The 15101-nt window shown below is 48.8% G+C and overlaps 1 protein-coding gene across 2 annotated transcripts in view; it reads left to right on the forward strand.

Annotated features, from left to right (window-relative positions):
* Positions 1–13163, forward strand: part of NCAPH (non-SMC condensin I complex subunit H) — a 33834-nt gene extending 20671 nt beyond the window's left edge. For both annotated transcript variants that reach the window (XM_055539340.1, XM_055539341.1), the window contains exons 10-18: positions 3482–3630; positions 4158–4261; positions 4570–4692; positions 7507–7617; positions 8851–9024; positions 9721–9834; positions 10238–10326; positions 10734–10809; positions 12679–13163. In XM_055539340.1, coding sequence (XP_055395315.1) covers positions 3482–3630; positions 4158–4261; positions 4570–4692; positions 7507–7617; positions 8851–9024; positions 9721–9834; positions 10238–10326; positions 10734–10809; positions 12679–12738 — 1000 coding nt within the window. In that variant the 3' untranslated portion in view covers positions 12739–13163. The remainder of the gene's footprint in view (positions 1–3481; positions 3631–4157; positions 4262–4569; positions 4693–7506; positions 7618–8850; positions 9025–9720; positions 9835–10237; positions 10327–10733; positions 10810–12678) is intronic.
* The last annotated feature ends 1938 nt before the right edge of the window (positions 13164–15101 follow it).

Raw genomic sequence — 15101 nt, forward strand, 5'->3', positions numbered from 1 at the left:
TGGTAGAATTGGTCTCTGATAATTTAGATTTTTGATTACTCTAGTAAGCGTCATAGGAAAATCTGAACTTGCTTTATCTTTATTATGTGTACTTACTAGGTTAGGTTATGTTAATTTTGAGTGTGATCTGGAAGCAGGGTCCCACAGTCCTGCTGTGTGAGGGCCTCTAACGGTCTTGAATGCGCCTGGGTATACCAGATTCCACGAGACTAGAACAGACAGACCTTCTGATGGCCCTGTGCCCATAGCAGCAGTTTGGCAAGTCGGGTCAGGGACAGCCCAGCTGGTTCAGCGTGGGTGAAACTGTAGAAGTTGTCCAGCGTAATTCCCACCAAGGCAAAATTCCTTCAAGAGCCTTGCTGAGTGTCCAGGCTGAGAGTGCTTTCTGGACTCACTTTGTTTGCCCGCATGGGGAATGATGAGATCGACAGTGCCTCTTCAAATCTGAGAAGTCAGGGGGCTGTGTGGACTTCAAGGAAAAATTACCTCTGCCCCCCAGACCCTTTAGAAACCGCCTCTCCTGGCGTGTGCTATTACCAACCTGTGGTTTTGTCCCTGTTCCCATCCTGTCTTCCGAGAAGTGAGCAATGGTAGCAGATTGATGGGATGAGCTCGTTTAATGTCAGGGAAGAGCTGTCACTGTGTAAACAGTGAGGTGGCATCTGGGGAACTGAGGTAGCAGGGTTTTCGTCACTTCTGTTGTTATAATAGATGGTTATTTTGAACACATCTTGAACAAAAGTCTCCATTTCTCGCCCCAGTTGGACAGAATAAAAGTTTAGACTCCATCCTGCCAAGTGCCTGCGTTAGGGGCACAGGGCTTAGGTTCTAGTCCAGGGTCTCGTCTGCCTTGAAATGCCTGCCCCTGGTCTGGTGCTGGCCTTTCCTGGGAGCTCAGCAAGTGTGTGAACTCAACTAGACCCGACCCTGCCGCGGATGGCTGGGAAATGTGGGGCAAGCGGCCTCATCTTTGGGGTCTTTGTTTCCTCACCTGTAATGTGAGTGATTGGGACCTGATGATAATATTGATAGTATTGTAGTATCTGATGTTTCCTGAGCTCCTGATTATTCTGATTGTGCCAGATACTCTGCCGGGTTCCTTACCTGCATATTTCACATAATTTATATAATATATAAAAGTAATGTCTTAATCCTTACAACAACCCTATAGGTCCTGTTACCCCATTTTACAGGTGAGGAAACGGGTTTAGAGAGGGTAAATAAGGGTGGAGCTGGGGAGTTACCCAGCACCCTTGACCAGTCTGGCCATGTGTGATGACCTATGGGTGGAAGGCTCCACCCCGGGGCACTAACTCAGGAGTGTCTAAGGCCAGAAATGCCTCATGACTTTCCCAGAGCTGCTGGGGCTTGTGCAGTACGCAGGGCTGAAAACACAGTACTGAACTGCAGGGTCTTTAAGAGCTTCTCTAGTTCAAGGTGGGGTGGAGCGATGCCGAATTAGAAACACCAGTGCTTGCAGGAAGCCCTGTGTGACTGGTCCCTGGATGGCAGCCCTTTGACCGCCATGCACGTCGTACATTAGTAAGGAGGTGACTGAGAAAGCGCTTCGTGACCTAGGGCAGCTCAGTTGCCCTCCATCTTCTGCAGCGGCGGGGCCGTGTGCGCTCTCTGATCTCCTGGGTGCGTGCGCTCACTGTGGTTAAAGGCCTCGCCCGTGGTCCAGCCCAGACCACAGCCTGCTCTATGCTCGCAAGACTGAGGCCTTCTGCTACATGCTGGCTGAGGTGCTAGGAGACGGTTGAGAGGAGACCTTCAACCTACAGGTGTTCGTGCAGCACGACTGAGCTGGTGCTAAATTGAAGGAAGGACTGTGGTTGCGGTAGGCTGGGGTGGGGGTAGGAGAAATAAACACTTCCTCCAAAGGGGATGAGAGAAGCCTGATGGAGGGGTAGACTGGATCAGGCTGGTTGTTGAGTGGGGGAGTCGGGTGCCTGCCACATAGCACTGTGTTGTATTGAAAGAATTATTAAAAGCCTCCAGGGCCTCATCCAGTTCTGGCCCTCAGAAGAAATCCGACTCTCAGAAGATAGGAGTCAAGCTCTTTATAGCTTTGCCTCTAAGTTCCCAACAAACTGCCAGCTCAGCTGCCAGCATTTTGACAGACAAGTACCCGAGAATTGGAGTGGGGATGCTCCCAAAGCCACCTTCTCTCTCGCCCTGGGAGAAATACAGCAGAGTGCAGTGCAGTTATTACTTAACATAGGAAGGCAGTTACAGACTAGAAGTGGGGATTTTTTAGTATATTTTAATTTTAAAAATTGTTTTCATTACACCTTAAATGTACAGGTACAGTTTACTGGATAAAATTTTAAAAAAAGATTCCATGGATGAAAGCAAAGTCCTTTTAAAGCTTTTATCCTATACCATAAGGTTTGATATAAAGGGGATTTATAGATACGGCTCAGTACAGGTGAAAAGGTCGTCATTGTCTTTACCTTTAGAGGGCAGTACAGCAGCGCTAACAGGCTTTCTGACCTGGCAGGGCCTGTAGGTGAAACCTACCCGACACGTTTTAGTTACCTTGCAGAAAGGGTGAAACACCAGTCCAAAACTGCCATGCTGGATGGGCCAGTTAGACCCTTCATACACAGCAAGAAATACAATCTAGATGGTTTAACAGATAGGTTATTGTCCCCCAGCCATGTGGGAGACATAAATTAGTTATTTTCACTTTCAGTAGGAACTGCAGCAGTGTTAGCGGAGCCCTCGTTTATGGGAAGATGGTGAGGAAGAACCGTGACAATCGTGTCATGTGGCAGGAAACCTTGTGTGTGGAAAGACCCTGAGGCTGGGGTTCAGGGAATGGTGTCCGGTCCCCAGCTCTGGCATTTTACTAGCCATGTAGTCTTATATAAAAACTCAGTTTCTTTCTGTTTTCTTATCTCTCAAGTGGGTAAACTTGCATTTTATGAAGCGCTTTGAAACATCTGAAGTACTTGCATAGATATGATCGTGTTGTTACAAAATGAAGAGAAGCAAAAGCACTGACTGAGTAAACTAAAGGATTACTAGTGATGTGTTTCGGAGAAGGCAATGGCACCCCGCTCCAGTACTGTTGCCCGGAAAATCCCATGGATGGAGGAGCCTGGTAGGCTGCAGTCCATGGGGTCGCTAAGAGTCGGACAAGACTGAGCGACTTCACTTTCACTTTTCACTTTCATGCATTGGAGAAGGAAATGGCAACCCACTCCAGTGTTCTTGCCTGGAGAATCCCAGGGACGGGGGAGCCTGGTGGTCTGACGTCTATGGGGTCACACAGAGTCGGACACGACTGAAGCGACTTAGCAGTAGCAGCAGTGATGTGTTTATGTTGGGCTTACTCTTAGCAGTGTTGCTCATTTGTGGAAAAGTAGTGTCTTCAGCTGGGTTGTATTCTGCTTTATGTGTAAATACACGATTGTATTGTCTACATCGACACACATATGACTGTACATATAAAAACGGATCTTATGCATTGCAGAGACGAAGTGATTCCCCTCGGGGACGGAGACATTTGGACCTTGTGTCCTCTTCTGTCCATGAAACCTGGAGAGTATTCCTACTTTAGCCCCCGCACCATGTCGATGTGGGCTGGCCCGGATCACTGGCGCTTTAGACCTCGACTTAAACGTATGTACTTCTAGACAGAACTGTTAAGAAGAGAAAGTGCAGATAACCAGCCAGTCTGCCTTTCAGCTCAGGATGGGAAAATGCCCATCAGTCTTGTACCTCCCAACAAGCTGTAGGAAATACATAAGATAAGCAGCCTCCTGGTTGGACAGTCAGTTGACTTGGCCCGGGATGAGGGATCAGTTAAGACTGAAGCCTCTAAGTGGGAAGGGTCTGGAGGTGCCGTGTGAGTGACTGCATGGGTGCATGCTGCAGCCCCCTGAAGGGCTCCGCCAGCATTGTGACTTTTGCATTCTCTCTCTGAAAAGAAGTGATTAATTAGCATACCTTTTATTGAGTTTTCTCAGCAGAAACAGAGATCGTAAGGATAAATATTGGGTATAAGATTTGCCTTTCCTAGTGCTGTTCTGACGCTCTGATACAAGTGCACTCTTGCGGTCAGTAAGGCTGTCAAGCAGAGTCGCAGGATGGGTAGATGAATGGGCCAGAGAGGCGAGCAGTGCTGACGTCTGACTTCATTTCTGCAGGTGGCACTGCCCCACAATCAGAGCACAGAAAGAAGAGATCAAAGGACTTTAAAATTGACTTTGACGATGATATTGACTTTGATGTACATTTTCAAAAAACAAAGGTTTGTGCTAGATTTATTATCCTTTGTGCTTTCACAAATTCTTTGCACTCCTCTTCCCCTTTCATCTGTGCTTTTTAAGAATTCATGTAAATTTAACTCTTAGAGTAAATGGATAGTTTCATTCTCCCTCAGTCCCTGAAGGAATTGAAAGAGTCCCAGACTCAGTGGCAGAGAGACTCACAATGAATAATGTCTCACAGAATCACTCCTTTACACAGAAAGGGGAAGACTGTTGCAGCTGTATGTATATAGACCATTTTTATTAAAGATGCATAAAAACTACTTTTCTTTTTCTTTAAAATCAATAGGCTGTTACTGTTCTGACCAAGTTCACATTGGAGAACCAGAATTGGAGAGCCACCACTCTTCCTACAGATTTCCAGTATGAGACTGAAAATCTGGTCCAGCTGCATCTCAAACCAGGCACCAGGGTAAGCTGCTCTTTGGTTCCCTGAGGTCATGCTGTCGTTGCGTCCCTTCTTAGCATCAGAGGTATCAGTGGCCAGTAGTGTGACCGTTGGTGCCTCTGAGGAGGAGCGTGTGAGGTGGGACTCGTCTGAGCCCAGGGCAGTTGCCAGGAGATGGCATGGGGAGGGCAGAGCTGGAGGGTAATGCTCACAGGACAGATGAAGTGCCTCACCTGCCTCAACCACCAGACACTCTGGCCTACCTCCTCACGGGCAAGGGGGATGAACAGCGCTTTGTCCAGGTTTTACATGGCGTTGGTTACTCCTTGATTCTTTGATTCTCATTAGAGTTGTGGATTCAGAAGCCAGGTGCTCTCTCCAGCTCTCGCAGCCTCCCCACGATCACGCCATATGCTCAAGCCTCCTGTGATGTGCGGGGGTGCAGCTGCCAGTCCTCGGGCCCCCAGTGCTGCACAGCCTGCCTGCATTCCTTCCACGCCTATTCAGACGGGCGCTCTGGCTGCGCCTGTATGCACCGCAGCCGCTGTTCGCTTCATTTGCCCATGGCCCCCGGTGATCCTAAGCAGCAAGCCTGCACTCCTGTTGCCGGGGTAACCAGGCAGTGGGTCGCGCCCAGTCCCTTTTACCCGGACCCTCTGCTCATTTGCATTCCTGGTTGTTTTCATCTTTGGTGTCAAGTCTACAAACAGTTGATAGTTTCCTCTGCCTTATTTTACCTGTCTCTCCACAAGTTTTAATGATACATATACAGTTCCCTGAATTCACTCATATTGCACATTCTGTTCTTATAATTTAACACCAGTCATTTTCTTTCTAATCAGTACTGTTCAGTTAACAGAAATGCTCTTAAAAATGCAGAAAGAATGAATATAATGTTATATGTCAGTTATACCTCCATTTAAAATAATGCAGAAGGAGAGACAGAGTCGCAGTAGCAGAAGCAGCCACGGCCACAGTCAGTGTCAGACATGCAGCTGTTTGCTCGAGTCAGAAACCAGAGCCCTGAGGTGGAGGGGCAGAGCCAGGCTGCTGGGGGCCGGAAGGAAGGCAGCGAGACACCCCACCAAACTGACCCAGCCTCAGCCGCTTTCCTAGCCACAAGCCACCTCCTCCTCTCTCAAGCCCTTACTATGAACATTGAAGGGTGTGGCTTAGGTGGTAATTTGCATTTTCAGATGTGAAAATGGTTAAAACAAGGTCATTGCATCACTGCACTCCAGGAATTGTCTTTTTTGTATTTTGTGTGTTTTTTCCATCATTGTTTCTTAGAGAGGAAAGAATTCTTGCTTCTGATTATCCACAGGAACAAATTTCCCTTCATGTTTATCAGGGCAGGCAGGCAGAAGCCCAGGATTCCTCACCTCTTCTTTCCAGGAGAGCAACACTAGAAAGGTGACTATTCAATAGCAGGAAGTAGACACCAAATGATTATGAAACAAACACCCAATCTGGATAAAGACTATACAGGTCAACCACCCATTCTCTTTAATATCTTAAAGAGCGATGTTAATAGCAGCCAGTGAATACATGAGGGGTCTCACATACCCTTCCTGAAACATTTCTAATAGACTATGGACAGTTTAGAGTGTGTCAAGAGTATTCCACACGGAGAGGGATTTAGAAATCATCATATGAAGAAAAGTGGGAGAAAGTGGGTATTTCTTAATAAAAATCTATTGTTTATTTTTGGATTTGTATTATAAAAACATTGAGGTTTGGGGGCTACTTTTGGAGTATGTAATTATATTATGTTACACTAAAATATTCAGTGTGCTTCTATAAACTGTACACACCTTTAATCTCATTTCCTCCACCCCAGAGACACACCCTAGATGAAGATCAGTGCCCTAAAGGCCTGAAAATCTGGAGGGCTGTGGTGGACAGGCACTCCTAGGAGAGGAGGCAGACTTGTTCTGTGAGACCCCTCAAAGATGGTTCTTGGCCCTTGGGTGTGGTGCAGAAAGGAGGGTTGCTGGGGAGCAGTCACGGCCCAGGAGTGGGACCGGCTGCCTGAGAGTTACAACAGGGAGTGAGTGTTCTGTCAAAACTGGTCAATAAGCAGCCACAAGTAGACTTCGTTTCAGATAGGCGTAGGTGGTTTTGTTTTTAGTGAAGGAACATGTTTTCAGATAAATTTGTGGGCAGACCTAATTGTGGCTTGGCTGCTCCTGCGTCTTTGGGATAGCTGGCAGCTAGGAGCCCTGCTGCCCTGGGCTTGCTCTAGAGTGGAGTTGGGCGGTGAGTTAGAAGTGGACTGGGTGAGGTGATTTTCCAGGACCCTAATGTTCTGGGACGTGCATCGTTGGAACTAAGGTCATCTCCCCAGCCTAGTCTGCTGCTACTGTTAAGTCACTTCAGTCGTGTCCAACTCTGTGCGACCCCATAGACGGAAGCCCACCAGGCTCCCCCGTCCCTGGGATTCTCCAGGCAAGAGTACTGGAGTGGGTTGCCATTTCCTTCTCCAAAGCATGAAAGTGAAAAGTGAAAGGGAAGTCGCTCAGTCGTGTCCGACTCTTAGCGACCCCATGGACTACAGCCTACCAGGCTCCTCCATCCATGGATTTTCCAGGCGAGAGTACTGGAGTGGGGTGCCATTGCCTTCTCCAAAGCATGAAAGTGAAAAGTGAAAGGGAAGTCGCTCAGTCGTGTCCGACTCTTAGCGACCCCATGGACTACAGCCTACCAGGCTCCTCCATCCATGGATTTTCCAGGCAAGAGTTCTGGAGTGGGGTGCCATTGCCTTCTCCGAAGGCTAGCCTAGTCTACTAGCTACTTTTCTAGAAATTGCTCTCTGAAGCTGTACTTTGCTCCATTCAGTTACTGAAGGTGGCCCAAGGTCAGAAGGCAGGGACCGAGCATTGTGAAGAAATTGGAAACTACGATTACAACAACCCTAACGACACCTCCAACTTCTGCCCTGGGTTACAGGTAAGCAGGGGCAAGCACTCTGTCCTCTTTTCGGCAGGGTCTCTGCCTCCCTTGTCCTTTCCTCTAGGCGGAAGGCTGCAGGACATTCTGATCCGGTAGGGGTCTGTGTGTGCTTGCCCTGCCCCAAGCCTCAGAACTGAGCAGAGCCGGGGAGCAGCCGGACCTCAGCCTGCCTCACGCTGAGCTCTGCACACAGGAGAAAAGCGGACATAGTCCAGTCAGCTGTCAACATGTGGATGGAGTGTTTAGCCTGTACAAAGCACTTAGCTTGGCTATTTTGAGATTTCAGAGGAAAAGAAATGCTCTTCCCACTCAGGAACTAAAGTTTTGGGTGGGGAGACAAAACGCATAGACCCTATGTGATGCCAGTGTGTTCTAACGGGGAAAAGGTATATGGAGTGGATCTCAGGAGACCACGGTTATAGCCCTGATTATGGTTCACACATTGTGAACTTGTACAAACTGCTCCCCCGCTTTAGATCTTGCTTAGACTAGATAATCTCAGAATCCCTTCTGTGACTCTGTGAAAGAGATAGCCTGACAGAGGGGGAGATATTAGACCCCATGTGTTCCTGAAAATGAGGAGAGGAGAAAGAATAGGAAGAACAGTTTATTTACTGTACTTTCTTTCTCGGAAGAGAGTTAGCTTTTTATATTATATTTTTATTTATAGTTTTTATAGTTTTTTATATTTATTATATTTTATTATATTATTTTTTATATTTTTATATATTACTTTTTATTTATATTTTAGTGAAAATCTAGTTGGCCACTTGACCAGTGCTCCTCAAACTTCATGTGCATAAGAATCACTGAGAGAGCCTATTAAAAAACCACCTCCTAGGCCCCACCCAGAGATCTGGTCTGTTTCTGCTAAGCTCAGTCCAAGAATGTCTTTGTCACCAGCTCCCAGCAAGACCCCTGCCACTGGCCGGCCGGCAGGTCACATCTCTGGGGTTTCAGGAATGCTTTCTGTAAAAGGAGATCCTAAACTGTTTAGAGACAAAGGACGCTGTGGTGATGACCGTGTTCCTTTGAACTCTCACTGCAGAGGTCTTAGTTAACAGATGTCTCCCTAGTACCGTCTTTGCACAACAGGAAGATGACTAGAGGACCTCGAAGCCCATGAGCTCTCAGGTGCTCTGTTCTTGCTGGGTATGGGATCTGTTGCAAAGCTGTTTCTGAGCCCCTCACACAGCTCTGCCTAACTTGAAGAGCTATTTTCTTGCCCAGGCCGCTGACAGCGATTATGAAGAGTCTGATGACTTATTTGAGGGACCAGGTGGAACCCTTGACCATTCTGACCATCCACCTGCGACAACACAAGACAACCACGAGGCATCTGAAGTCCACGGGTCGGACATCACCACTTACAGGGAGTCAAATCTGGTAGCTGAGCCTCAGAAGGTAAAGACGAAGCCAGGAGTTACAGCCGATGTTGTTTGCCTAAGAGCTGCTTAATTTGCCTCTTATATGAGAATCGTATTAGTCTGAGCTTGATTTTTTTTTTTTTTCCCTTCTTGATTTTAACCCATTACTCTCTAAGTGGCTGATTCTTAAATAAGGCTGTAGAGAATGGGCTGATACTGATTATGTTTGTGTGGAACCAGCCATCTCTCCAAAGATTGTGATAAACCATATGACTAGGGACAAGCCTGCTGTGCGCGTGCAGTGCGTGAGCGAAGCGTGCAGTGCGTGAGCGAAGCGTGCAGTGCGTGAGCGAAGCCTGCAGAAAGAGAAGTGGGCTGGGTAAGGGCAGGTGTGTAGCTCTGGAAAATCTAGGCCAGATTCAACTCATATAAAGTTAACATGTATCAAGCATCTATTCCATACCAGAATGGCAAGCTTGGTGCTTTTATATATATTTGATTCACTTTTCTCTTTTACACTGCAATTCCAGAGTACCCTTAATGAAGACTGTACTTGATCAAAAAGAAATTATCTGTAGATTGAAATGAGGGACTCTATTTTAATACGTCCAAAGAAAGCTCAAACTTGGTAGTGTAAGTTAGGTTTATTCATTATTTCATCTCCAGACTTTTTCAAAGAGCCAATGGTAAATGCTTCTTCTGCTTAGTTTTACTTGTCACATACCGTTCTCAGGTAAATAAAATTGAAATTCAGTATGCCAAGACTGCCAAAAAGATGGACATGAAGAAGTTGAAGCAGAGCATGTGGAGTCTGCTGACGGAGGCCCCCAAGCAGGCAGATGCCGAGGTAACGGGTTCCTCCCTCTGGTGCCCAGCACCGAGGTGGCGCGGCTCCTCTCTCGGGCGCCCAGCACCGAGGAGGCGCGGCTCCTCTCACGGGCGCCCGGCACCGAGGCGGTGCAGCTCGCGTGTGCGCCAGCATCAGCAGCGCCAGCCTGAAAAGCAGTTGGTCAGCAAAACAAGGACGACATCAGGCCTCCGAAACGGAAGTGGACCAAGTGTGTGAGCCGGCGGGTCACACAGAAGATGGTACAGACGGATCTTTTTTCTTCCAAATGCACCAAAGAAATTGTTTCGGTTTCATTCCAACACAGGCTTTCGTTTTTCGAGTTCCAGCTTCATAGGTTTACGTTGCTGTCAAAAAGTAAACTGGGCCCATTCTGATCCCGGAGTGTCCTTTCCTCTGTCAGGTAAACCACAGTGAGGATGGAGAAGCAGGACCCCTTGAGGAGGGGGCTGACAAGAAACTCAGCAGTCTCACAAAGGACCTGCAGAAGAGGTGTGTGTGTGCCGCAGACGGCCCTGCCCCCCGCCTCAGCGCTCCTCCCCCCTCCCCTCTTCACCCCTCCCGCTCCTCCCCAAGTTGTTGGTGTAACAGAGCCCCCGTCCACACAGGACATGCCATTTTCACACTTCTTGCAGTTTTTCCATTCCTTCTCTGGCATTGAAAGTGAGTTAAGGTAGCCCACCTTTAAAAAAGGCATTTTTCTGTACCAGTGGCTGGAACAGAAGAGGAAATATTTCCAAATAAGAAACTGGAAAAACCTGCTTCTAAAAGGCATCTGAAATATTTCTTTGTTTCCCATTAGTTTATTCATTGGGCATGTGTATTCATACTTGATGAAAGCGCCTTTGTTCCTGGAGTTGCAGTGACAGCTAAGTACTTCTGGCCTTTCTCTTTCACAGCCTGCCTCCCCTTATGGCTCAGAACCTCTCCATACCTCTGGCCTTTGCGTGTCTCCTACATTTAGCCAATGAAAAGGTAGGTAGACCTGGTAAGCATGGACTATTACAGTCTGCCTACAGGAGCTTTTTATGGGATAACTTAAGTGCAGTGACTTACATAGTACCTGCCTTCAACCCAGAGGATTAACCAGATACTGAAAAATTACTGAGAAAAAAGGCCAACATGTATGAGTAGAGATGAAAATTATGAGGAGGATCCCAGTGGGAAAATTTTAGATGCTGAAGTTGTGATCTGTCAGTTCCCAACTTGAAAACATGTAAGGTGCTTTTACATCACTGGGTGTCAAAGGCCAGATCCTTCCAGTGTCAAAGTCAGGACAGGTGGGCAACATGGTGGAGAAAAGAGGGGAGCGATGAGGCAGCAAGGAGACAGACGCTGGGGGAGAGCTGACCGAGCGGAGTGGCCGTGGGGCAATCACTACGGAGCTGGCCGGACCTGTCTTCGCAGTGGACGCTTCTGGGAGGCAGGCACCCCAGCGAAGCAGCCGGCAAGCCCAGGCACTTGGTGCTGCCTGAAACATGGTGTCCTCTCGTGTGCCCAGGACAGGGCTGGGCTGTAGCACAAGCCACGAGCATCACCAGGGCTGGAGCTGGACGCCTTCATGGTATCACTGCCAGCTTCCCTCGTGGATGTCGGTGCTGTGGGCTCCCCCTTGGGTGTGTTCTCCCAGCCCAGCCAGGCCCCCAAAACACAGTGCCACTCCCGAAGCTCAGAAGCACCCTGAGTCCAGATTCTGAAGGTGTGAGCGACTCCACCACTGAGCCAGCTGGAGGGTCAGCGCTGGCTGGGGCCTCGTGTCTGCTTGAGAGCGAGGCTTCATTACCCTCCCTCGACTCCCAGGAGGCCGGGGCCGGGCAGACCGTGCTGGGAAGCGCGGCGACTGCAGGCTTCACTGGGTCCGCGTGCTCTGCCACCGCTTCGCATCCCGCAGCAGCAGAGACAGCTCTGCTTGCTTTGCTATGATCAGATTTCTCCAAGGGGCCCTGGAGTGCTCAGCATTGGAAGAATCAGGAGGTGTTCCCAGACCAGCACCTGCTGGGCTGGCCTTTGGACTGTTGGAGGAGATCTCACTGGTAGCACTGGCTGACAGCTACCAGATAATCCCCAGGGATCCGCGGTCTCAGAGCTTAAGCACCACCAAGACAGGTCTCACACCACACCTTGTGCCAGAGCGTGGCGCTGGTGCTGGTCCACCTCCTCCCAGCCTCTCATCCCATCTGGGCTCCTCACCAGCCTCTGGTCACGAGCTGCCCCTCGGCCGTCATGAGGGAGGCGAGGTGTGTGCTCTCCATCTTTCGCAGGGGAAGGTGTGCTAACACACCTGCCTACCTCCAGTGCCTGGAGAGGGGTGTGTGGTCCCGGTACAGTTAGGCCTCCGTGTGCCAAGGGGCTGCTGACAGCTGTTTAGCCCTGGGGGGACAGCTGCCTAGGGTTGGTGGACGATCCATGAGGTGGGAGGGTCCAAGAGGAAGTGGGAGGCAGAAAAAGGCCTGTGCAGAGATGGGAGAGGGAGAGCGGTGTCAGGGCATCACCCAGGGGGAGGTTTCGGGCAGGGCAGGAAGGCCACGCGTGGATGGGGCTAACGAACCTGTGCCGTGGCCCCTGGTGGGCTCCCTGTCGCTTCCCCCAGTCTGCCAGCTCAGCCGTTGGTCCTTTACAGAGATTGTCGCAGGAGCCAGGCTTGCATTTTGCTTTCCTTCCAGCAATCAACAGAGGTTTGGAGCCAGCTTTATCATGCAGGTTATAGTTGCTGTTTACAATGTCACTTATAATCCTGGGACAAGCCTGGTTCTTTGTAGTTACCACCTTGTTACCTCCAAGTTTGTTTTCTGATTCCTTTATCTTCTGTACACTAGCGTTCACCTGTGTTTGATCTTCCTTCAGAATCTGAAGCTGGAAGGAACCAAGGATCTTTCGGATGTTCTGGTGTGGCAGGAGGACTGAGCTCGTGGGGCGCTCCTCACTCCCAGTGACCAGGATGCCCACACTTGGGGCTGAGATGCCAGGGGTTTGAGGCGAGGCTGCCGCGGCTGCCTTCTCCCAGCGCACCTTCTCCCCTTCACTGTCTGCGAACCAGCTCCCTGACCAACTCTGTCCTTGATCAAAATTTTCTGTTCTGTGGTGACCACCTAGGAGGGAAGAGAGAGCAAGGATACCGTCCCTGATTACAGAAACAGTGTCAGCTCTTCATATGCATGTAGTTTGTCTCCTCCATTGCTCTGTTCTCCATACTTTATTCTTGTAGAAAAGAATTCCCCAGTAGGACTTGTCCTTTAATAGCTACCAAAACCTTGTATATAAAGCATATATACACCATATATATGCTTATGAATGTGTATATAAGCTTAAAAATAAAATCCTTTGAGTAATTTGTTTGACAAACTAGCTGAATGCCTAGCCAAAAACTAGCTGGTTTTAACACTTGTTTGGTATCAGGCAGGAAATCCTTAAGGGCTGAGGTGATCTGTCTTGTAGAATAGGGGTTTCAAGATTGGGTCCATTGAGGGGCTTCCCTGGGGGTCCAGTGGTTAAGAATCCACCTTGCAGCGTAAGGGACGTGGTTCAATTCCTGGTCCGGGAAGATCCCACATGCCGCGGGCAACTGAGCCTGTGCACCACACAGGTGAGCTCCCGACCACAGCTGAAGCCCGCACACCCAGAGCCCATGCTCCACAATGAGAAGCCCAGGCACTGCAGTGACGAGTGGCCCCTGATTGCTGCAACTAGAGAAAAGCCCAGTGCAGCAACAAAGACCAGCACAGCCACAAGTAAAACAGATTTGCTTTAAAAAAAAAGAAAAGATTGGTTCTCTTGGGTCTGTAGTTCTGCTAGAGGGTGATAAGAGTAAAAATTTCCAACATTTACTAAGTGACTACTAAGTACTTTCTGTGGCTGACTTTTTTCAGCCTTTTCAGAATCCCCTGTGAGGAACATCCTGTTAAGTATTATCCCTCCCACTTTACAGAGGAGAGACAGGTACACGAAGGGAAAGGAACGCACGTGGGAGAAGACGGCCAACTGCCGAGACCTTGGCTTTGAACCAGGAAGTCTGCTTTTAGATCTTTATTATTAGCTACTATGCTCCACGTGCTCATGTCACAGGCTCCATACTTGGAGATGTTGATCCAAATACTTCTATCCTTGGCACATCCTGGGTCTCTGCCAGAGCACCCTGTCACCCACGGGGTAGATAGCTTGGATGTTCGGTCAGAAACAGTGAAGGATGTGACTGGTGATTACTCCCGATAATAACTTGCTCCTAAACCCCAAAGCACACAAAACAAAAACCAGTCCTGGGATTTTCCTGGCAGTCCTGTGGTTAAGACTTCACCTTCTAATGCAGAGGGTGTGGGTTTGATCCCTGGTTGGGGAGCTGAGATCCCACATGCCTCGTAACCAAGAAACCAAAACAAGATAGAAACAATATTGTTAACAAATTCAGTAAAGACTTTAAAAACGGTCCACATAAAAAATCTTAAGCCAATCCCATCTCCCGAGGAATGTACTTCCCAAATTGTGTCCAAGATACCACCCAGGCTGCCGTATGGAGAGGTTTAGACCCGTGGATGTGCTTCAGGAGGAAAAGCAGTGCTGCTGAGTGAGAATCCACACCCCGTCCTGGGGCTGAAGCCGCAGCACCTCTCTCCAGGTCTGGGGAGCGCCCGTCCTCTCGCTGAGATCGCCAGCCAAGCCCCTCCTCTGTCGTGGGGCCTGGCCAGGGCCTGTCATTCAGTTGCTAAGTTGTGTCCGACTCTGCAACCCCGTGGATTGCAGCATGCCAAGCCTCCCTGTCCCTCACAGAGTTTGCCCAAGTTCATGTCCGTTGAATTGGTCTGCCAATAAAACTGGCAGGGTGGTAACAGCTTCTTCAATGAATTCCCCTTCTCTCCACCCTGCTTCTTGCAAGCTTCTTCCCTCCTTCACATGGTTGCTGCCAGGATTCATTTGGCCACTGGAGTTATTCTTCATGTGGGTTTCTCCCCCATGCAGGCTAAAACACTGTTTTTCTTTGTTAATGTGTTTTTTTGTTAAAAAAAAAAAAATCTCAGATCAAAAGAGCTGATGGGAAAGTTGGGCAACTGCATATAGAAATAAAAGCAAATATAAATAGGACCTAATCAAAAATTTGGGCTTCCCTGGTGGGAAGAATCTGCCTGCAGTACAGGAGACCCTGGTTTGATCCCTGGGTGGGGAAGATCCCCTGGAGAAGGAAATGGCAACCACTCCAGTATTCTTGCCTGGATAATTCCACGGACAGAGGAGCCTGAGGGCTATAGTCCACAGGGTAGCAAAGAGTTGGACATGAC

The sequence above is a fragment of the Bubalus kerabau genome, chromosome 11 (genome assembly GCF_029407905.1).
Source record: "Bubalus kerabau isolate K-KA32 ecotype Philippines breed swamp buffalo chromosome 11, PCC_UOA_SB_1v2, whole genome shotgun sequence".
In the NCBI taxonomy this organism is placed as follows: domain Eukaryota; kingdom Metazoa; phylum Chordata; class Mammalia; order Artiodactyla; family Bovidae; genus Bubalus; species Bubalus kerabau.